This window comes from Puma concolor, chromosome A3 (assembly GCF_028749965.1).
Source record: "Puma concolor isolate L17-30 chromosome A3, mPumCon1.1.hap2, whole genome shotgun sequence".
NCBI lineage: Eukaryota > Metazoa > Chordata > Mammalia > Carnivora > Felidae > Puma > Puma concolor.
In genome coordinates, this window is record NC_141669.1 from 88,990,296 (window position 1) to 89,013,869 (window position 23,574).

The 23,574-nt window shown below is 36.1% G+C and overlaps 1 protein-coding gene across 2 annotated transcripts in view; it reads left to right on the forward strand.

The window, feature by feature from the left end:
* Positions 1–23,574, forward strand: part of GCC2 (GRIP and coiled-coil domain containing 2) — a 65,980-nt gene that overhangs the window by 21,229 nt on the left and 21,177 nt on the right. For both annotated transcript variants that reach the window (XM_086701471.1, XM_025932020.2), the window contains exons 11-18: positions 1,248–1,412; positions 1,711–1,815; positions 2,690–2,852; positions 18,646–18,746; positions 18,834–18,911; positions 19,587–19,724; positions 20,626–20,747; positions 22,490–22,666. In XM_086701471.1, the coding sequence (XP_086557597.1) occupies positions 1,248–1,412; positions 1,711–1,815; positions 2,690–2,852; positions 18,646–18,746; positions 18,834–18,911; positions 19,587–19,724; positions 20,626–20,747; positions 22,490–22,666 (1,049 nt within the window). The remainder of the gene's footprint in view (positions 1–1,247; positions 1,413–1,710; positions 1,816–2,689; positions 2,853–18,645; positions 18,747–18,833; positions 18,912–19,586; positions 19,725–20,625; positions 20,748–22,489; positions 22,667–23,574) is intronic.

Consider the following 23,574-nt stretch of genomic DNA (forward strand, 5'->3'; position numbering starts at 1 on the left):
GCCAGTACCATACTGTTTTGAGTACCATAGTTTTGTAATATAGTATGAAATTGGGGAGCATGATAGCTCCAGTTTCATTCTTCTTTTTCAAGATTGCTTTGGCTATTTGGGCTCTTCTTAGGTTCTGTACAAATTTTGGGATTGTTCTAGTTCCCTGAAAAATGCCATTGAATTTTTCATAGGGATTGCATTGAATCTGTAGATTGCTTTGGTCAGGATAACAATATTTGGACTTTTGAAAAATATTCTTCCAATCTATGAGCATAGAATATCTTCCCATTTATTTCTGTCATTTTCAATTTCTTCCATCAGTGTCTTAAAGTTTTAAGTCTTTCACCTCTTTGAATTTATTACTAGGTACTTTTTTTCTTTTTGATGCAGTTTTAAGTGGGATTGTTTATTCTTAATTCTTCTTTCTGATAGTTTGTCATTAGTATATAGAAAACAACAGATTTCTGTATATTGATCTTGTATTCTGCAGCTTTACTGAATTCGTTTATTCTAACAGTTTTTTGGTGGAGTCTTTAGGGTTTTCTATACATAGTATCCTGTCATCTGCAAATAGTGACAGTTTTACTTCTTCTTTTGTAATTCGGATGCCTTTTCTTTTTCTTATTGTTGTGGCTAGGACTTCTAATACTATGTTAAATAAAAATGTCACAAGTAGGAATCTTGTCTTGTTCCTGATCTTAGAGGAAAAACTTTTCACTATTGAGTATGATGTAGTTGTGGGCTTGTCATATACGGCCTTTATTATGTTGAGGTACATTCCTTACACACCCACTTGGTTGAAAGGGCTTTTCAGGTAATTTTAAATTGAGTAAAAGCAAACATGAAAATTGTAATAAATATGTTTAAATTTCAGTATTTTTGCATAAAAACTTTTAATTAAAGTTAGTATAAACTTAATTTCATTTTCTTTTTCCCCCTGTTGGGGGAAGACTATGACAAAACAGCTGGCAACTCTCCTGTCTTATCTACTGCTCTAATCTCAGCTCCCTGGGGTATTTTTGGTTTTGTTTCTTTTTTGCTTTTCCTCTGCCAGTGCTTGTGGTCTCTTGTAATGTTTGCCAAATTTATTTTAACAATAGTGTTTTAAACTTCTTCTCGATTTTACATTATGTGGAATTGTTTTTGAAATCTTCAGTTTTCAAATTGTGCCATAATCTCATAATGTATTATTTTATTCTTCCTGTCTTGTACATATTTTTCTGCATGTTTACAGTAGTGAACATTTGTCATTCTAGTGTGAAAAATTAAATTCTGATAATGAAGATCTCCTGGCTCGTATTGAGACACTACAGTCTAATGCAAAGTTATTAGAAGTACAGATATTAGAAGTCCAAAAAGCCAAAGCAGTGGCAGACAAAGAGTTGGAAGCCGAAAAACTTCAGAAAGAACAGAAGATAAAGGTACAAACAGTCCCATGGGATTAATTTGTTATATAGTGATATTTTTATTATATTACTTAAGTGAAGGAAAGACTATGAATACAAGAGTTCATTAATTCCCTAATGTATGTGAGCTATGAATTTGAGAATCCCAAGATATAATTTTGAGGTGCACGTTTTTTAAATATTAGAAGGTTTTCAAGCTTTTTTTTGTATTTTAGTATGTCCAATTCATTTTATAGACCCTTACAAATACCTTTTTTTTAATGCTAGTTGGCTTGGGGGGATGAGGTGGCAATATTTTTATTTTTAATTTCAGGAGCATGCCAGTTCTGTAAATGAACTTGAAGAACTTCAGCTTCAACTTCAGAAGGAAAAGAAACAGCTTCAGAAAACTATGCAAGAATTAGAGCTGGTTAGAAAGGTAAAATAAAATACTAAATTCAAAACTAAGATCAATATTCACAGTGTTAAACTATTCTAATAGTTTAGAAAGGAAATATGTCAAAAATAAGGTTTTTGAGGTACCAAAATAATCATGTGTAGATTGTCAGCCTCAAAAAATTGCAAGTTTAACTTATTTCTCTCAGTCCTGTTTTTTCAGAAGAATCTAGGCTCAAAAATGATTAGATTTTGGTTTGATACTTCATTTTTTGTACAGGATTATTCTATGACACATGAAGATCTAATTAATGTCAAAAATGGGAATTTGTATTATACTTAAAACTTTGGCTAATTTTTCTCTACTTCTTCAAAGATGAGGCCAAAAAGAAAAGTACTGTAAGAGCTGCTTAAAATGTTAATATTTTAGGGGCACCTGAGTGGCTCAGTTGGTCAAGCGTCTGACTATTGATCGTGATCTCACGATTTAAGAGATTGAGCCGCACTGAGAGCATGGAGCCTGCTTAGGATTCTCTCTCTACCCCTCCTTCTCTGTCCCTCCCTGGCTCTCTCTCTCTCAAAATAAATAAATTAATTTTAAAAATTTTTTCAATGTTAATATTTTATAAATAAGAGCTCCATAGGTAGAACTATGAATTGTGGTTAATGAAAATTATGATGAAATTCAGTGAAACTGAGAAAGTTAGATTAAACTATTAGAAAATATTTTATTTTATAAAATTACAAATTAGAAAGTACCAATTTCTAGTTTGTTCATATGTGTAAACTTTCCATATTACAGAAAAGCATAATAGAATATGTTTATTCCTGTGGCATAATTTATAATTATGCAATTAACAGTTTTGCAAATCAACTGATCTACTATTATGTGGATCTTTTATTTCTGATATGTGCAGGATGCCCAGCAAACCACATTGATGAATATGGAGATAGCTGATTATGAACGTTTGATGAAAGAACTAAATCAAAAGTTAGCTAATAAAAACAGCAAGATAGAAGATTTGGAGCAAGAAATAAAAATTCAGAAGCAGAAACAAGAAACCCTGCAAGAAGAAATGGGTGAGTAAAACAAAATTCACTTTAACTTACAATAATTTCATCATAACAGAACACAGGGCAGCAACATTAGTTGTTCATTTCACCAGTCTTTGACTGCCAACCAGAGCTTTCACACAATGCTCACTATTCTTAAGGACCAGGAGGGTTGTAAAACCATGTTTTGTTTGGATGTGTACAGTCCGCGTTGGTGAATAATGCATTCACTTACTTAAACATTTCTTAAGTACCTGCTATGTGAGTGATACAAAGGTAAGAAATGGTCTTATCCACGATTTGCTGGTTGTCAGCAGAGTAGGAACATCAAATAGCAATTAAACCTTCTTTTTAAGGTGATTACATTCCATTCTTTCCATAAAATGATTTCTCATGTATGCACCTAAAGCTCTAAATATCCCCAGGCACTCCTTCAGCCACATCTCATAAGTTGGTATGTTATACTTCTTATTCCACTCAAGATTTTTTAAATTTCCTTTGGATTTCTTCTTTGACCCATGGGTTATTTACAAGTGTGTTATTTAATTTGTTTGAAGGAATTTCAAATATCTTTCTGTTAATGATTTCTAACTGAATTCTGTTGTAGTTAAAAAACATATTCTGCATGATTTCAGTCCTTTTAAGTTTATTCAGTTTTGTATTAGGGTTCAGAATAAGATTTCTTTTGGTGAATGCTCCTTAGGCACTTGAAAACAATGTGTTCAACTGTATTAGTTGTTGGATAGAGTGTTCTAACTAATGTCAATTAAGTCAAGTTAGGTGACTGTTTAAGTTTTCTGTATTTTTAATGATTTTCTGATTACTGCTTTATCAAGTATGGAGAGAGGGATGTTGAATTTCCTGAACATAACTGTGGATTTCTTTCTCTTTTCATTTCTGTTAGTTTTGGCTTCACATATTTAGAAACTCTGGAATTAGCTACATTTACATTTAGAATCATTACTTGTTCTTGGTAATTTAATTCCTCTATTATTATGAAATGTGTCTTATTACTAGTAATATTTATTTTTCTAAAGTCCACTTTGATATTAATCTAACCACTCCAGCTTTCTTTTGTTTATTGTTTATATAGCATGTCTTTTCCTATCCTTTGGCTTGCAACCTAAGTCTATAAAATACTCCTTTTAGATAGCATATAGTTGGGTCTTCCTTTTCTCTCCAAGCTGACAGTCTCTGCTATTTAATTGGAATATATAAGTCATTTATTTTTAACATAAATATTTATGTGATTAGATTTAAATCTATCTTGCTGATTATTTTCTATTGTTCTTGTAATTCATTTCCTTTCTCCTCTTTTATCTGCCTTCTTTTGAATTAATTTATATGATGCTATTTTATCTCTTTTATTAGCTATACCATTGTTAGTGTTTAGTGGCGGGTTTAGGGTTTATAATATATCATAAATTTATTACAGATTACATTTAAGTAAATTATACCACTTCATATATAGTATAAGAATCTTACAGTACTGTTTGTTTCCCCATTGTTGGTCTTTGCTTTATTTTTATCACACATTTGCTTCACATGTTTTTCACATGTGTTAGGAATGTAATAACTGTGTTGTTTTTCTTTAAAAATATTTCTTTATTAAAGAGAGATATGTAAACCATGGCCCACAGTTATTCATATATATATGTTGGTTTTTATATTTGTGTGTGCGTGTATATATATATATATATATACATATATATATATATATGTATATAAAGGTTTTATTGAAACATTGCCATGTACATTTGTGTGTATCACCTATGGCTACTTTCATGCTATAACAGCACAGTTGAGTAGTTGTAACAGATACTGTATCACCTGCAACACTATAATATTTATTACCTCACCATGTAAAACATTTTCCAATCCCTGTTTTAAACAAATAAAAAACTAGAAAAAAATTTTTTAACTATTTACCCACATATTTACCATCTCTGTTGCTCTTCATTTCATGTATATCCAGATTTCATCAAGTATGACTTTCCTTTTGCCTGAAGGACTTCCTTTAACATATCTTGTACTGTGGGCTGTAGGTATTGAATTCTGTTATGTCTTTCACCCCCAAAAAATTGTCTTCATTTTTTTCTTAACTGTAAAATTTTATTCTTTTTTTTTTTTTTACATCCAAGTTAGTTACTATATAATACAACAATGATTTCAGGGTAGATTCCATAATGCCTGTTACCCATTTAGCCCATCCCCCCCTCCCTCCCACAAGCCCTCAAGTAACCCTCTGTTTGTTCTCCATGTTTAAGAGTCTTATGTTTTTCCCCCTCCCCGTTTTTATATTACTTTTCCTTCCCTTGTGTTCATCTGGTATGTGTCTTAAAGTCCTCAGAGTGAAGTCATATAATATTTGTCTTTCTCTGACTAATTTTGCTTAGCATAATACCTTTAGTTCCATCCACATGCTTGCAAATGGCAAGATTTCATTCTTTTTGATGGCTGAGTAATACTCCATTGTCTATATATACCACATCTTCTTTATCCATTCATCCATATGTGGACGTTTGGGCTCTTTCCATACTTTGATTGTTGTTGCTAGTGCTGCTATAAACATTGGGGTGCATGTGTCCCTTCAAAACAGCACACCTGTATCCCTTGGATAAATACCTAGTAGTGCAATTGCTGGGTCATAGGGTAGTTCTGTTTTTACTTTTTTGAGGAAACTCCATACTGTTTCCAGAGTGGCTGCCCCAGTTTGCATTCCCACCAGCAGTGCAACAGGGTTCCTCTTTCTCTACATCTTCGCCAACATCTGTTGTTGCCTGAGTTATTAATTATACCCATTCTGACTGATGGGAGGTGGTATCTCATTGTGGTTTTGATTTGTATTTCCTGAAGATGAGTGATGTTGAGCATTTTTCATGTGTCTGTTGGCCATCTGGATGTCTTCCTTGGATAAGTGTCTATTCATGTCTGTTGCCCTTTTCTTCACTGGATTATTTGTTTTTTGGGTGTTGAGTTTGATAAGTTCTTTATAGATTTTGGATAATAACCCTTTATCTGATATGTCGTTTGCAAATATTTTCTCCCATTCCATCGGTTGCCTTTTAGTTTTACTGATTGTTGACTTCAAGTTTCATAGCATTGTGGTCTGAAATATGCACAGTATGATCTTGATCTTTTTGTACTTGTTGAGGGCTGATTTGTGTTCCGGTATGTGGTCTGTTCTGGAGAACGATCCATGTGCACTAGAGAAGAATGTATATTCCGCTGCTTTAGGATGAAATCTTCTGCATATATCTGTTAAGTCCATCTGGTCCAGTGTTTCATTCAAAGACATTGTTTCCTTGTTGGTTTTTTGTTTAGATGATCTGTCTATTGCTGGAAGTGGGGGTGTTGAAGTCCCCTACTATTATGGTATTATTATCAATGAGGTTTTTATGTTTGTGATTAATTGATTTATATGCTTGGGTGTTTCCACAGTTGGCGCATAAATGTTTACAATTGTCAGGTCTTCTTGGTGGATAGACCCCTTAATTATGGTAAAATGCCCTTATTCATCTCTTGTTACAGTCTTTATTTTAAAGTCTAGATTGTCTGATATAAATATGGCTACTCTGGCTTTCTTTTATTGACCATTAGCATGATAGATGGTTCTCCATCCCCTCACTTTCAATCTGAAGCTGTCTTTAGATTAAAGTGGGTCTCTTGTAAACAGCATATAGATGGATCTTGTTTCCTTGTCCATTCTGTCACCCTATGTCTTTTGATTGGAGCATTTAATACATTGATTTACAGTGAGCATTGAAAGATATGAATTTATTACCATTATGTTACTTGTAGAGTTGGAGTTTCTGCTGGTGTTCTTTCGTTCTTTCTAGTCTTTGTTCCTTTTGGTCTTTATTTTATTTATTTATTTATTTATTTACTTACTTACTTACTTACTTACTTATTTAGTCTTTTCTCCCTCAGGGAACCCTCCTTAAAATATCTTGCAGGACTTGTATAGTGGTCACGAACTCCTTTAATTTTTGTTCGGGAAACTTTTAATCTGTCCTATTTTGAATGACAGCCTTGCTGGATAAAGAGTTCTTGGCTGCATATTTTTTCTGATTCACCACATTGAATATATCCTGCCACTCCTTTCTGGCTTGCCAAGTTTCTGTGGACAGGTCTGCTGCAAATCTGATTTGTCTTCCCTTGTAGGTTAAGGACTTTTTTTCCTTTGCTGCTTTCATGATTCTCTCCTTGCCTGAGTATTTTGTGAATTTGACTATGATAGGCCTTGATGATGGTTGGGTTTTTTTAATCTAATGGGAGTCCTCTGTGCTTCCTGGATTTTGATGTCTGTGTCTTCCCCCAGCTTAGGAAAGTTTTCTGCTATGATTTGCTCCCTTAACCCTTCTACCTCTTTTTCTCTCTCTTCATCTTCTGGGACCCCTATGATTCTAACGTTGTTCCTTTTTAATGAGTCACTGATTTCTCTAATTCTTAAATTGTGCTCTTTTTCCTTAGTCTCCCTCTTTTTTTCTGCTTCATTATTCTCCATAAGTTTGTCCTCTATATCACTGATTCTCTGCGCTGTCTCATCCATCCTTGACGCCATGGCATCCATTCGAGATTTCAGCTCAGTTATAACATTTTTTATTTCATCCTGACTGGCTTTTACTTCTTTTATCTCTGCAGAAAGGGATTCTAATCTATTTTCGACTCCAGCTAGTATTCTTATTTCATGATTCTAATTCTGGTCAGACATCTTGCTTGTATCTGTGTTAGTTAAGCCCCTTCCTGTCATTTCTTCCTCCTCTTTCTTTTGGGATGAATTCCTTCGTTTCGTCATTTTGAGGGGAGAATGCCTTCATTTTTGAAAGATAGTTCTGCTGGGTATAGAATTTTATGATGTGCCTTGTTATGTTTTCTTTCCCAGTTTATATCCTGCTTGTGGTTTTTTGCATTTCTTTGCTGTATTTAGATTTTCTAGTTTTCTTCAAGTTGATCATATTTTTGGCCATTGTTTACTTTATTCTTTCTTGTTTAAATCCTCCTTCTTTTTTCTCCTGAGACTCCAATTACACACATTAGACCACTTGATATATCACCATAGATTAGTGATAATTTGTTCATTTTTTCTATTTTTTTTCACTTTCTGAGCTTCTTTTTGGATACTTTCTATTATTCAATATAATATAGTTTCTATTCTTGTTGTTTCTATTAGTAAGTAATTTTTAAATTCTCTCATCTCCAGAGTCTAATATTTTATTACCATCCAGTGATATTTTCTTGAGGTATTATATTTTTCATCTCCAGAAATTCCATATGTGGTTTTTTTTGTTCCTGTTTTCCATTTTCTCTTCATTATATTTTCCTTCCAGTCTTTAAGCATATTCTGTGATTTATTGTTCTAAATCTATTGATTGAATTTTTTTCTCCTGTTATCAGTAATAATTCCCTGCTTCTTTGCATGGGAAATAATTTTTTAATTGGATGTGAATTTTACATGTTGAGTGCTAGATTTTTTGTATTCACTTACAGAGTTAAACTTTGGCAGGCATTTATAGATCAGTTTTATTCTTTTGTGGCTTGTTTTTCCTTCTTTTTTATTTTTTAGGACAAGTGTAGAGAGCCCTTTCATACAGATTTAGTTCAGCCTCTCTACTAAAATAGGGATCTTCTGATGTCTACTGAGTGCCTATGTATTAAAAAAAGTCTCTTTACTCTGGCTGGTTGGAACAATTTATAGCCCTTTGTGAGCCCTGGGAATTGTTCCAATTATACTTCCCTATTCACTGTTCTTTCCAAAGCTATTGTTCTTTGAATCTCAGCAAGACCACTGCTCTGTTTGGGAGTCCCTTTCTGTACCACAGTCTAGAAATTGCCTCCTGACCAAAAGCTGGGACTGTAATAGGGCTCACCTTGTTTACCTTCTCTCAGGGATCACAGCTCTATAGTGCTTATTGTCTAATGTCAGAAAGCAGGATTTTTTTTCATATATTTTGTTCAGTTTTCTAATTGATTACGGTGGAAAGTAAGTCTAAGACTTGTTACTCCCACATGACAAGAAGCAGAAATCCCATAAAATGATTTGAGGTGACTGCAAAGATACTACCGTACAGTATTTCAGATATATAAATGATGAGGAAATGAGATAAAAGCAAATGTTGAGATATAGGACTATACAGTAAAGTCAGACATAACATCAAGACATAAAGTGTATGTTCTGTGTGCTTTTGGTATCACTTTGGTCTCCATAAATTGGCTTGGAGTTTCCCAGAAGCCATACAAAGACAGAAACATTCTCAGGTACAGGGTTTATAATAGCCACAATATTAAAACAAATGTGATAATTGCAAGAAACGTAGCTTTTCCTGGTACTAAGATGTGTGAGAGAACTTTTTTTTAAGACATTTTTATAAAAGGGGGGTGCCTGGGTGGCTCAGTCGGTTAAGCATCCAAGCTCGGCTCAGGTCATGACCTCACGGTTTGTGAGTTCAAGCCCTGCATCGGGCTCTGTGCTGACAGCCCAGAGCCTGAAGCCTGCTTTGGATTCTGTGTCTCCTCTCTCTGCCCCTCCCCCACTTGTGCTCTGTCTCTCTGTCCATGAAAAATAAATGAAAAAAAAAATTTTTTTAAAGACATTTTTATGAAAGAAACACTGTGTTATGTGGTCCCAGACCATAACTTGAATGGTCCCAGACCTAACTTGAATATCACACAGTATTGGAGAGCTTTTTGGAAAGCCCAGGCACAGATGTAAAGAATCAGAATCTTAAAGTGTGGGGCATTAAAATCTGTGTTTTCCAGGCGTACCTGGGTGGCTTAGTTGGTTGAGCGTCTGACTTTACCTCAGGTCATGGTCTCATGATTGTGGGTTCAAACCCCCCGTTGGGGCCTGTGCTGATAGCTCAGAGCCTGCTTCTGATTCTGTATCTTTCTCTCTCTCTTCCCCTCTTCTGTTTGCCCTCTGTCTCTCAAAAATAAAAATAAATGTAAAAAAAAAGGTTTTTTTAATAAAATCAGTGTTTTCAATAGTCTCATATGTGATTTTGAAGCTAATGCTACCTTAGGAATGTCAAACATCCAGAAATAGCAAAAATTAAAACCACCAAATCAATAAATAATATTTAGTAAGAATCTCATGTGCATATAAGAACATTTCACAAAATGGGAGTTTTCAAATTCAGAGACTGATAGCCCAGGGGTATTACCTTACAGGATTGGCTTGTAAAGTGAAAATAAGTAAATTTAACCTTTACAATGATTGGTTATTACAATGGGGGTTCCCAGATGACAAGTTCACTTGTTTTGCACAATAAGTTAAATAAGTTTCAGTTATATGACTTAAATGGTTTTGTCTGCTCGGGGAATTTTCAAACCCAGTGTCCATTTTATATTTACTTTTAACAGAAACCACTGATAATCCAGATAATCCAGAATTGTATTTTCAATGGCATCCCCACAATAAATAAAGTAACAAATCTCCCATGAATGTTTCAATAATGGGTACTTCATTCAACCTGTAGCCAAATCACAGCTGAATAAACGTGATTCCATGAATAAACAAAGGAATGAAGCCACATATGCAGAGTTCTGATATCTGCCTGCATCCAGGGGGGAAAAAATAACATATTCAGATAATCGAAACGACTGTAGAGTTTCCAGACAATTCACTATGCATGTATCTCTTATGTACATACCATATTTTCCAACTGTGTTCTTGGTGCATTGAATGGTAGAACTCTAGATTATGTTCCTTAAGTAAAACATTTGGGATTCTTTTGTTGTTGTTTTTTTTCAATATATGAAATTTATTGTCAAATTGGTTTCCATACAACACCCAGTGCTCATCCCAAAAGGTGCCCTCCTCAATACCCATCACCACCCTCCCCTCTCTCCCACCCCCCATCAACCCTCAGTTTCTTCTCAGTTTTTAAGAGTCTCTTATGCTTTGGCTCTCTCCCACTCTAACCTCTTTTTTTTTTTTTCCTTCCCCTCCACCATGGGTTTCTGATAGGTTTCTCAGAATCCACATAAGAGTGAAAACATATGGTATCTGTCTTTGTATGGCTTATTTCACTTAGCATAACACTCTCCAGTTCCACCCATGTTGCTACAAAGGGACATATTTCATTCTTTCTCATTGCCACGTAGTACTCCATTGTGTATATAAACCACTATTTCTTTATTCATTCATCAATTGATGGACATTTAGGCTCTTTCCATAATTTGGCTATTGTTGAGAGTGCTGCTATAAACATTGGGGTACAAGTGCCCCTATGCATCAGTACTCCTGTATCCCTTCGGTAAATTCCTAGCAGTGCTATTTCTGGGTCATAGGGTAGGTCTATTTTTAATTTTTTGAGGAACTTCCACACTGTTTTCCAGAGTGGCTGCACCAATTTGCATTCCCACCAACAGTGCAAGAGGGTTCCCCTTTCTCTACATCCTCTCCAGCATCTATAGTCTCCTGATTTGTTCATTTTGGCCATTCTGACTGGCGTGAGGGGATATCTGAGTGTGGTTTTGATTTGTATTTCCCTGATGAGGAGCAACGTTGAGCATCTTTTCATGTGCCTATTGGCCATCCGGATGTCTTTAGAGAAGTGTCTGTTCATGTTTTCTGCCCATTTCTTCACTGGATTATTTGTTTTTCGGGTGTGGAGTTTGGTGAGCTCTTTATAGATTTTGGATACTAGCCCTTTGTCCGATATGTCATTTGCAAGTATCTTTTCCCATTCCACTGGTTGCCTTTTAGTTTTGTTGGTTGTTTCCTTTGCTGTGCAGAAGCTTTTTATCTTCATAAGGTCCCAGTAATTCATTTTTGCTTTTAAATCCCCTTGCCTTTGGAGATGTGTCAAGTAAGAAATTGCTGAGGCTGAGGTCAGAGAGGTCTTTTCCTGCTTTCTCCTCTAAGGTTTTGATGGTTTCCTGTCTCACATTCAGGTCCTTTATCCATTTTGAGTTTATTTTTGTGAATGGTGTGAGAAAGTGGTCTAGTTTCAACCTTCTGCATGTTGCTGTCCAGTTCTCCCAGCACCATTTGTTAAAGAGACTTTTTTCCATTGGATGTTCTTTCCTGCTTTGTCAAAGATGAGTTGGCCATACGTTTGTGGGTCTAGTTCTGGGGTTTCTATTCTATTCCATTGGTCTATGTGTCTGTTTTTGTGCCAATACCATGCTGTCTTGATGATGACAGCTTTGTAGTAGAGGCTAAAGTCTGGGATTGTGATGCCTTCTGCTTCAGTCTTCTTCTTCAACATGACTTTGGCTATTCGGGGCCTTTTGTGGTTCCATATGAATTTTAGGATTGCTTGTTCTAGCTTCGAGAAGAATGCTGGTGCAATTTTGATTGGGATTGCATTGAATGTGTAGATAGCTTTGGGTAGTATTGACATTTTGACAATATTTATTCTTCCAATCCATGAGCATGGAATGTTTTTCCATTTCTTTATATCTTCTTCAATTTCCTTCATAAGCCTTCTATAGTTTTCAGCATACAGATCTTCTACCTCTTTGGTTACATTTATCCTTAGGTATTTTATGCTTCTTGGTACAATTGTGAATGGGATCATTTTATTTGTCTTTCTGTATCTTCATTATTAGTGTATAAGAATGCAACTGATTTCTGTACATTGATTTTGTATCCTGCAACTTTGCTGAATTCATGTATGAGTTCTAGCAGACTTTTGGTGGAGTCTATCGGATTTTCCATGTATAATATCATGTCATCTGCAAAAAGCGAAAGCTTGACTTCATCTTTGCCAATTTTGATGCCTTTGATTTCCTTTTGTTGTCTGATTGCTGATGCTAGAACTTCCAACACTATGTTAAACAACAGCGGTGAGAGTGGACATTCCTGTCGTGTTCCTGATCTCAGGGAAAAAGCTCTCAGTTTTTCCCCGTTGAGGATGATGTTAGCTGTGGGCTTTTCATAAATGGCTTTTATGATGGCTTTTATGATGTTTTTTATGATGTTTATGTATGTTCCTTCTATCCCGACTTTCTGAAGGGTTTTTATTAAGAAAGGGTGCTGGATTTTGTCAAAGGCCTTTTCTGCATCGATTGACAGGATCATATGGTTTTATCTTTTCTTTTACTAATGTGATGTATCACATTGATTGATTTGCGAATGTTGAACCAGCCCTGCATCCCAGGAATGAATCCCACTTGATCATGGTGAATAATTCTGTTTATATGCTGTTGAATTCTAGTTGCTAGTATCTTACTGAGAATTTTTGCATCCATATTCATCAGGGATATTGGCCTGTAGTTCTCTTTTTTTACTGAGTCTCTGTCTGGTTTAGGAATCAAAGTAATACTGGCTTCATAGAATGAGTCTGGAAGTTTTCCTTCCCTTTCTATTTTTTGGAATAGCTTAAGAAGGATAGGTATTATCTCCGCTTTAAATGTCTGGTAGAACTCCCCTAGAAAGCCATCTGGTCCTGGACTCTTATTTGTTGGGAGATTTTTGATAACCAATTCAATTTCTTCACTGGTTATGGGTCTGTTCAAGCTTTCTATTTCCTCCTGATTGAGTTTTGGAAGTGTGTGGGTGTTTAGGAATTTGCCCATTTCTTCTAGGTTGTCCAGTTTGTTGGCATATAATTTTTCAGAGTATTCCCTGATAATTGCTTGTATCTCTGAGGGATTGGTTGTAATAATTCCATTTTCATTCATGATTTTATCTATTTGGGTCATCTCCCTTTTCTTTTTGAGAAGCCTGGCTAGAGATTTGTCAATTTTGTTTATTTTTTCAAAAAACCAACTCTTGGTTTCGTTGATCTGCTCTACAGTTTTTTTAGATTCTATATTGTTTATTTCTGCTCTGATCTTTATTATTTCTCTTCTTCTGCTGGGTTTAGGCTGTCTTTGCTGTTCTGCTTCTGTTTCCTTTAAGTGTGCTGTTAGATTTTGTATTTGGGATTTTTCTTGTTTCTTGAGATAGGCCTGGATTGCAATGTATTTTCCTCTCAGGACTGCCTTTGCTGCATCCGAAAGCATTTGGATTGTTGTATTTTCATTTTCGTTTGTTTCCATATATTTTTTAATTTCTTCTCTAATTGCCTGGTTCACCCATTCATTCTTTAGTAGGGTGTTCTTTAACCTCCATGCTTTTGGAGGTTTTCCAGACTTTTTCCTGTGGTTGATTTCAAGCTTCATAGCATTGGGGTCTGAAAGTATGCATGGTATGATTTCAATTCTTGTATACTTATGAAGGGCTGTTTTGTGACCCAGTATGTGATCTATCTTGGAGAATGTTCCAAGTGCACTCGAGAAGAAAGTATATTCTGTTGCTTTGGGATGCAGAGTTCTAAATATATCTGTCAAGTCCATCTGATCCAATTATCATTCAGGGCCCTTGTTTCTTTATTGACCGTGTGTCTAGATGATCTGTCCATTTCTGTAAGTGGAGTGTTAAAGTCCCCTGCAATTACCACATTCTTATCAATAAGGTTGCTTATGTTTATGAGTAATTGTTTTATTTATTTGGGGGCTCCCATATTCGGTGCACAGACATTTATAATTGTTAGCTCTTCCTGATGGATACTCCCTGTAATTATTATATAATATCTGTAATTCTTCATCTGTTGTGACAGCCTTTAATTTAAAGTCTAGTTTTTCTGATATAAGTATGGCTACTCCAGCTTTCTTTTGACTTCCAGTAGCATGATAAATAGTTCTCCATCCCCTCATTCTCAATCTGAAGGTGTCCTCAGGTCTAAAATGAGTCTCTTGTAGACAGCAAATAGATGGGTCTTGTTTTTTTATCCATTCTGATACCCTATGTCTTTTGGTTGGCACATTTAATCCTTTTACATTCAGTGTTATTATAGAAAGATATGGGTTTAGTGTCATTGTGATGTCTATGTGTTTTATGCTTATAGTGATGTCTCTGGTACTTTGTCTCACAGGATCCCCCTTAGGATCTCTTGTAGGGCTGGTTTAGTGGTGAAGAATTCCTTCAGTTTTTGTTTGTTTGGGAAGACCTTTATCTGTCCTTCTATTGTAAATGACAGACTTGCTGGATAAAGGATTCTCGGCTGCATATTTTTTCTGTTCTTCACATGAAGATCTCCTGCCATTCCTTTTTGGCCTGCCAAGTTTCAGAAGAGAGATCTGTCACAAGTGTTATCGGTTTCCCTTTATATGTTAGGGCACGTTTTTCCCTCGCTGCTTTCAGGATTTTCTCTTTATCCTTGTATTTTGCCAGTTTCACTATGATATGTCATGCAGAAGATCGATTCAAGTTACATCTGAAGGGAGTTCTCTGTGCCTCTTGGATTTCAATGTCTTTTTCCTTTCCCAGATCAGGGAAGTTCTTAGCTACGATTTCTTCAAGTACACCTTCAGCACTTTTCCCTCTCTCTTCCTCCTCTGGAATACCAGTTATGCGTAGATTATTTCTCTTTAGTGCATCACTTAGTTCTCTAATTTTTCCCTCATACTTCTGGATTTTTTTATCTTTTTCTCAGCTTCCTCTTTTTCCATAATTTTATCTTCTAGTTCACCTATTCTCTCCTCTGCCTCTTCAATCCGAGCCGTGGTCGTTTCCATTTTATTTCACAGCTCGTTTATAGCATTTTTTAGCTCCTCCTGACTATTCCTTAGTCCCTTGATCCCTGTAGCAATAGATTTTCTGGTGTCCTCTATACTGTTTTCAAGCTCAGCGATTAATTTCATGACTATTATTCTAAATTCACTTTCTGTTATATTGTTTAAATTCTTTTTGATCAGTTCGTTAGCTGTTGTTATTTCCTGGAGATTCTTTTGAGGGGAATTCTTCCGTTTGGTCATTTTGGATAGTCCCTGGAGTGGTGCAGACCTGCAGGGCACTTCCCCTGTGCTGTCTTGAATAACTGGATTTGGTGGGCGGGGCCACAGTCAGACCTAATGTCTGCCCCCTGCCCACCGCTGGGGCCACAGTCAGTCTGGTGTGTACCTTCTCTTCCCCTCTCCTAGGGGTGGGATTCACTGTGGGGTGGCATGGCCCGTCTGGGCTACTTGCACACTGCCAGGCTTGTGGTGCTGGGGATCTGGTGTATTAGCTGGAGTGGATTGGCAAGGTGTACAGGGGCAGGAGGGGCAGGCTCAGCTCGCTTATCCTTCTGTGATCTGCTCCGGGAGGGGCCCTGTGGCACCGGAGGGAGTCAGACCTGCCGCTGGACGGATGGATCCACAGAAGCACAACGTTGGGTGTTTGCCAGGTGCAAGCAAGTTCCCTGGCAGAAACTGGTTCCCTTTGGGATTTTGGCTGGGGGATGGGCGAGGGAGATGGCACTGGCGAGCGCCTCTATTCCCAGCCAGGCTGAGCTCTGTTGTCCGGGGCTCAACAACTCTACCTCCTGTTGTCCTCCAGCCCTCCGGCTCTCTGATCAGATGATAAGTCCCGCTTGCTGTCTGAACACACTCCTCTGGCCCCTCCGCTTTTGCAAGCCAGACTCGGTGCCTCTGCTTGGCCAGCGGGTTGCCCCTCCGTCCCGGCTCCCTCCTGCCAGTCCGTGTAGCGGGCTTCGCCTCGCTGCCCTTCCTACCCTCTTCTGTGGGCCTCTCGTCTGCGCTTGGCTCTGGAGACTCCGTTCTGCTAGTCTTCTGGCGGTTTTCTGGGTTATTTAGGCAGGTGTAGGTGGAATCTAAGTGACCGGTGAGCCCAGCATCCTCCTACGCCGCCATCTTCCTTCTACAAACATTTCGTTTTATGAATTAGTTATTACGTGTATGTTTGATCATCAACTAAACTGAAAGAGAAGATTGATTGATACCTTGGAAAAACTAAAAAAAAAGATATTTATTCAATAAATAAGTATAGAAATAAATGGTACAGGAAGTGAGTACTAGAGTTCAGAGGAGAGAGATTCTGTAGACTGAAACAATTGCAAGTTGGGCCTCAAGGTGAGTCCTGAAGGTAAGGTTTGGAGAGAAAAAGCAGACAGGGAAAGAGTATTCCTTTATGCAGCCATGGTACAAGCAAAAGTTAAAAGAAGTGACATAATTTTGGAAGTCTTGATCAGTTGGAGTGAAAGACTTGACCTGCCAGGGAGAAGTGAGGTATGATTAGGAAGACATTTTTGATCCAGTTCATGAAGTACCTGAAGAATGTATTGGGGCCCTTTTTAAAGACAGTGGGGGAAGATTGGTCTGCCAACATATTGGATTAAATGGAATGGTGTAGAATCTGCCAAAAGCCGCCAGGCTAATGGCAGAAAGGGCCTTGGAAGGCTGGGCTATGGAGAAGTGGTAGAGTAGGAAAAAGATAAAACGTCCAGACAATGTTCTGGGGGGGGGGGGGGGGGAGGTTGCTTAATAAATTAGCAACACACATCTTAATCTGAAACCCCTCCAACATTTATCCCCACTCTGTAACTGTATATCTCATATCTAAAGGAAATCTCCTTTCATGCCCTCGTACTCCCGCCATCATGCCCATGTTTGGGAATCCTTCCTAATCTTCAGTGTTTCCTATTCTATGAATTTTTTTTTGTCCTGTGCAAACTTTATATAACCTTTGGCTCCTGTGGATCTCTGTAGCCTTTTGTATTTCTTTCATACATTTATATCTTGCTTTATGTTATCATGTGAAATGTTATCCCCCAATTTCATTTTTAGACGGTTTGAGCTCAGGAATTTACTGTATCTTATCATAATTCCTGAAGCACTTAACAAAGGTTTTATATGTAATTTGTGCTTTAGAAAATGCTTTTCAGAACTGAGCAAATAGTTGCCAGAAGTTAACTAAATTAGACTTATAAGAAGTCATAGTTAAGATATATTCTTAAAGTATATGTGTTCATATTTACATGTAGTACAACTACATAAAGTTAATCATTGATTATAATATACTTTAGTAGCACAATTACATAGTGCCCATGTAATTGGCTTAGACCAGGTGTCCAGCACACTGTCTCTTGAAGGACCAGGAAGTCAGTCTCCATGGCTTCACAGGCTACGTGGTCTCTATCATACACTCTTCGTCTCTTTCACAACAGGCTGTGACCAGATTTGGCCTGCTGGTTGTAGTTGGGCACCTGTGATCTAGACAGTAAATCCACTTATTCCTATATGATTTTTTTTTTTTTTACCTCTGTTAGCATAAAAGTTTTTTGTTTTTATCATGTTTTATTTGTTCCTTAGTGAACTGTCACTGACAGTCCCATTCCATAAAACAATTAGTACCACAAAAACAGACAACCAGGTATGTGCCTCTGCTGTGATATAATTGGAAATACATGGCACCTCTTTTGAGGTACTTCTTAAAAGTAAAGCTTTTATCTTTGTTATACACTAAGTATATAACTTTATTTTAAGAGATGTATACTGAAATATTTACAGTTCAATGGATTTCTTGTGAAGAACCAAAAAAACAAAAACAATCACCCAAAAACCAGTGAGGGCATAAGGAATAGGTAAGGGTATAGGTTAGTGGCTGGCAAACTTTTTCTTTCAAGGGCCACACAGTAAATATTTTAGGCTTTACAGGTCATATCATATCTCTATCGCCATTAGTAAATTTGTCATTGTTGTACTAAAGCAAATGTGAACAATATGTAAATAAATGAACTTGACTGTGTTCTAATAAAACTCTTTACAAAACAGGCACCAGCCAGATTTTAGCTTGCAGACCAGATTCCTGTTCTGGGTGAAATAAGATTGGCCATGTATTGGTAATTGTTAAAGCTGAGAGAGGGATGCCGGGAGTTTATTACACTGTTGGCACTGCTGTCGTGTATATTTGAAATGTTCCATAATAAAAGGTTAAGACAAGTTTCTTTTAAATATGGGTTAATACAAAGAAAAGACTTGTCATTTCTTTATTTAAAGTCATTCATAAAAATTGTTCAACCTCTTCTGAAATTATTTCCTTTACTAGCTTCACTACAGTCTTCAGTGCAACAATCTGAGGAAAAGAATACCAAAATCAAGCAGTTGCTTGTGAAAACCAAAAAAGAACTGGCAGATTCAAAGCAAGCAGTATGTTAATTTCCCATTTTCATATTTCAGTTTATGTATCTATAAATCCCTTCTTTTCTAAATATAACCAGGATTCTTATTCTTTAGGAAACTGATCACTTAATACTTCAAGCATCTTTAAAGGGTGAGCTGGAGGCAAGCCAGCAGCAAGTAGAAGTCTATAAAGTAAGATTCTTTTTACTTCTGAGGATTTACAAAAGAAGTAAGGTACCATGTAGGGATTTTTCTAAATATCCTTATGTACATATATTTATATACCCACACACATTCCCCCCCCCAATATCCTTCCTCAACATTTTGAAAAAGTAGAAGCAGTAAGCCAGGTATGGCATATAACTGGAGTATCCCATTTAGCTTAAGCTAGATTCTCTTCATGTATTTGAAAATCCTTAATGCACTAAGAATAGTACAACACAAAATCAACACGGCCCCAGAGCTGTATCTGAGCTTTCTAAATGATAGTGCAGTCACAAGAATCAGTTTATAAAATGGTTTCATATGTTTATATTGTATACATATGTATGTATGTTTCCATTATTATATATATTTTATAACTGTTATATTTATATAATATCTTGATATATTCAATTAAACATTGAACTATAATAAGTAGTCTGGAATTTATGATTTTTCATGATTGATTTTAAGGAAAACTGAATTTATTGGGGAAATGTTCTATTATATTGCCTTTACTCTTTTAATAATAATAGATATTTTAAATTCTATTTAGTTTTATACCTTATACATACTCATGATCCAAAACTCAAGTTTATTTAAAGGAACATCTTTAATTAGTGAAGATCCAATTTGCTAGAGCTTAATTGAAAGGTTTTGTCCCAGATTCAGCTGGCTGACATAACCTCTGAGAAACATAAAGTTCATGAACAGCTGAAGACCTCTGCAGACCAGCACCAGCGCACATTGAGCGCATACCAGCAAAAAGTGACAGCCCTTCAAGAAGAATGCCACGCTGCCAAGGTACATGCTTCACGTGGACACAGACGACAGGTGTTGTTATCACCTAGCAAGCAGTTCACGGGAGGGCTGTGGTCTGGCCTTTTAGTGTTTGCTGTTATTTAAGAGCACTTATTAGAAGAAAACTCGGTGCAGCTCATCTGACTCTAACCCCAACCCCATCCCAATCCTATCATGTGCATAACCTTTTTTTTTTTTTTTGTTAAAAGGGAAGACATAGGTACATGTTTCCATTTTAACCTTGTTTTGCAATTTCTGTATGTAAGAGTTATTTTCTTTAAATTTTATAATCTAAAAAGCATATAGTTGTTTCTGAGGGCCAAATGATTATAAAATAACATTCTACTAGAATGGCTCTGAGGGCCTGCTTTCTTCAGCATACAAAAGAAACTCAATACAGTAGCTTTGTGAGAGGTGCAGCTATCATCTAAGCAATTTGGCAGAAGGGTAATGGGAGATCACCTTGGGAAAGTGAAAGACCTAGAATTTCACTTTTCCCTCTCTCCTTAGAAATCTGAAGTTCAAGTAGTTTAATTTCTTTGAATTTTTCTTGTATTTATGAAAAGAGGGACTATCTTAAGTAAAAATCTTTCCAAGTTTCCAAAGGCAAAAATAGTGCCATTACAAAATTTATGGGTACTCAATGAATCTACCAGGGAGGAAAACATGTAGAAACATCTCCTGTCAAACAAAATTATATCATTCAAAGAATTAAAAAGTGTAAGGCCAACAGAAACACACTTTTTAGGGTAAGTTAATCAAAGGGATAAAGAGTGTCAGCCATTTTATTCATTTTCTAAAACAGGTTTTCATTGTAAGTCATTAATCTGAAAGAAAATAAGAGGATTATGTTACAATAGAAAACACAATAGAAAAATTATTCTCTCTCTTTTAAATGTCATAGGCAGAACAAGCTACTATAGCCTCTGAATTTGAGAACTACAAAGTCCGCGTTCACAATGTTCTAAAACAACAGAAAAATAAATCTGTGTCTCAGACTGAAACCGAGGGAGCTAAACAAGAAAGGTAAAGTCAAAATTAAAAGAAACATGCAGCTTTCCCTTCCTCCCCCTGAGATAGGTCCTCCACCAAGTATGTTGAAAATCCGACTGATTTCATTTGACTGTGGAATTTTACATGCAACGAGAGCAGGGTGTCTTGGCTTCACTATCTCCAGGCAGCAGCAGGGAAATGTCACTACCAAGGGCACTGTTACAAACTCAGAAACTGTGTAATACGGGCAGTGAAATGAGGAGATAGTCTTTGAAGTATAGACTAAATAGTGCCATCTTGTTGTAGTAGGATCTGGTCATAGTAAAAATACAGACATTGAAGTTACGTTATGATTAGTTTTTCCCATTTTGAAAATTTAGAAATAGAAGGGAAAAAAATGCTTCCTTGATATACCCACCATTAATTAAGCTAAATAGGGGTGCCTGAGTGGCTAAGTCAGTTGGATGTCCAACTCTGGCTTAGGTCATGATCTCATGGTACATGAGTTCAAGCCCTGTGTTAGGCTCTGTGCTGACAGCTCAGGACCTGGAGCCTGCTTCAGATTCTGGGTCTCTCTCTCTCTCTCTCTCTGCCACCCCCCCCCCCCCGCTCACTCCCCCCCCCCCTCAAAAACAAACATTTAAAATTTAATTAAGCTAAATAGAAATTGCTTTAAAACATTTTACTTATTTCAAAAAGTTTTAAATTAAGTACTAAATTCTAGTCTGGAATTAAATTATTCTTTTTAAATTTATGACCATGTCAATTATTTGTTTCTGTAGTATATTTTTAATGCATCTTTAAAACTAGCATAAGATCACTTTTGTAAATTACTTGAAGGTATGCTAGGAATATTAAACAAGGTATTCTACAGCAAATGTGTTTTATAAGTAGAGATTCAGTGTTGAAAACAATTTTACATCTGCCTCTTACTATTCTAGGACTAAATATTCTGCATGTTTGTATGTTTACACTTTTGCTACTTTTTATTTAAGTATCTATTAAATATGGGAACTATAGACTGAAAAATTAGATATTTTCTCTGTCAACCCATTTTCAAATTTCAAAGCAGAAATTGAATATTGACACATTTAATATGAAAATGTCAGCATCTGCAAGAGCCTTTTTTGAAAATTTTTGTGCTGTTCTTTTTTTTTTTTTAGTGTTTATTCTGAGAGAAAGAGTGTGAGTGGGGGAGGAGCAGAGAAAGAGGGAGAGAGAGAATCTCAAGCAGGCTCTGCACTGTCAGCGCAGAGCCCGACATGGGGCTTGATCTCATGAACCATGAGATCATGACCTGAGCCGAAATCAAGTCGGACTCTTAACCAGCTGAGCACCCAGGCACCTCTAGAGCCTTTTTTGATCGTGCTGGAATTTTGGATTCAAATTATTTTAATGTAAATGTTTTACATTCCTTCTATTTTCTTATGCATTAAATGCTTTGTTTTTTTAAGGAAATTAAGCTTAGACCTGATTTTTTTTTTTAACTAAAAGCGTAGCACTATAACAAAATGGGCTATTTTAATACCATTCAATGCTCTCTTCATTTGAATATGAAATTTATAAATTCACAGCCTTTTTTGTAAATCTGCATTTGCCTAAGACACAAAATCTGACTCTAATGAATTCTATAACTGAGTTCTTCCAATTATACTTCGCTTAGTCCATAATAATAACAAGAATATGACATTAAAAGATGAAATGATTGAAGTAAAATTTATTTGAAACCAGGTTTACATCTTCCAAAATTTTTTGTAAAACTGTTTCTGTTTTAGAGAACACCTGGAAATGCTGATTGATCAACTAAAAATCAAATTACAGGACACCCAAAATAACTTACAGATCAACGTATCTGAACTTCAGATGTTACAGTCTGAACATGACACTCTGCTAGAAAGACATAACAAGATGCTGCAGGAAACTGTATCCAAAGAGGCAGAACTCCGGGAAAAGTAAGGTTGCTAGCAGCACTAACAGTGTTTGTACTGGGCAGCAAAATATTTCCTTGTTAGAACTCCTAAAGTGTTGCTCCTTGGGATAAATTGAAAATAAGAAACAGATATTCCTAAAGGCTTGGTAACTTTGTTTTCCTATCTTAAAGCCCTCCTTTTTTATTGTTTTTATGCTTCACTTTTTTAAAAAACAATTAACTATCTGTTCATCCAATATTCTGTCTCTCCTATGGCCTTCATGACCAGAATGTTTCTTTTAAAAAAACCCACTTTCCAACTCAAGTTTCAAATTCTAAGCATTTTTCTTTCTCTCGAGAGGAAAACATTCAGACAGCTGCTGGCTGAAAAGGAATATACAACTTACCTTTGCAACTGTCTTCAACTTGTTATATTATTACTGTTAATCAGTACTTTCAGTAGACCTTAGGGGTACTGGCAGGAGGAGTAGATTATTGTGAACAAGGAACTTTGGATTCCTAATGAAGAAGTTGGGTGGTAATATTTGTTGTATCTTAGACTAAGGAAAAGAGTTCTTCATTGAGCATCATTCATCAAGGATGTTGGAATACTTTACATGTCTCAGGTATGCTTTTAATACCTACCTAATCTATGGTAGTCTCAAAAACTTCATTTTATTGGCTTTCTAATCTTTTAGCAGTGTAATTTATATAAGTTAAACATGTAAATCAAAAGTTTCCAGGAAGATCTACCGATTTTCTAGCTCCTTATCATCGGAGTTTACCATGAGATTAGCTTAAGTATAGTGATGCTTGCTTGCTCTTTACATTAGAAATTTCCCACACTTATTCTTTACTTTAGAAAAGTTATTGCAAAATATATTGCTAACACAAATAAAAGTGCAAATGATGCCTCTAAAGTTCAATAAACATTTTTTCAGTACCTACTAT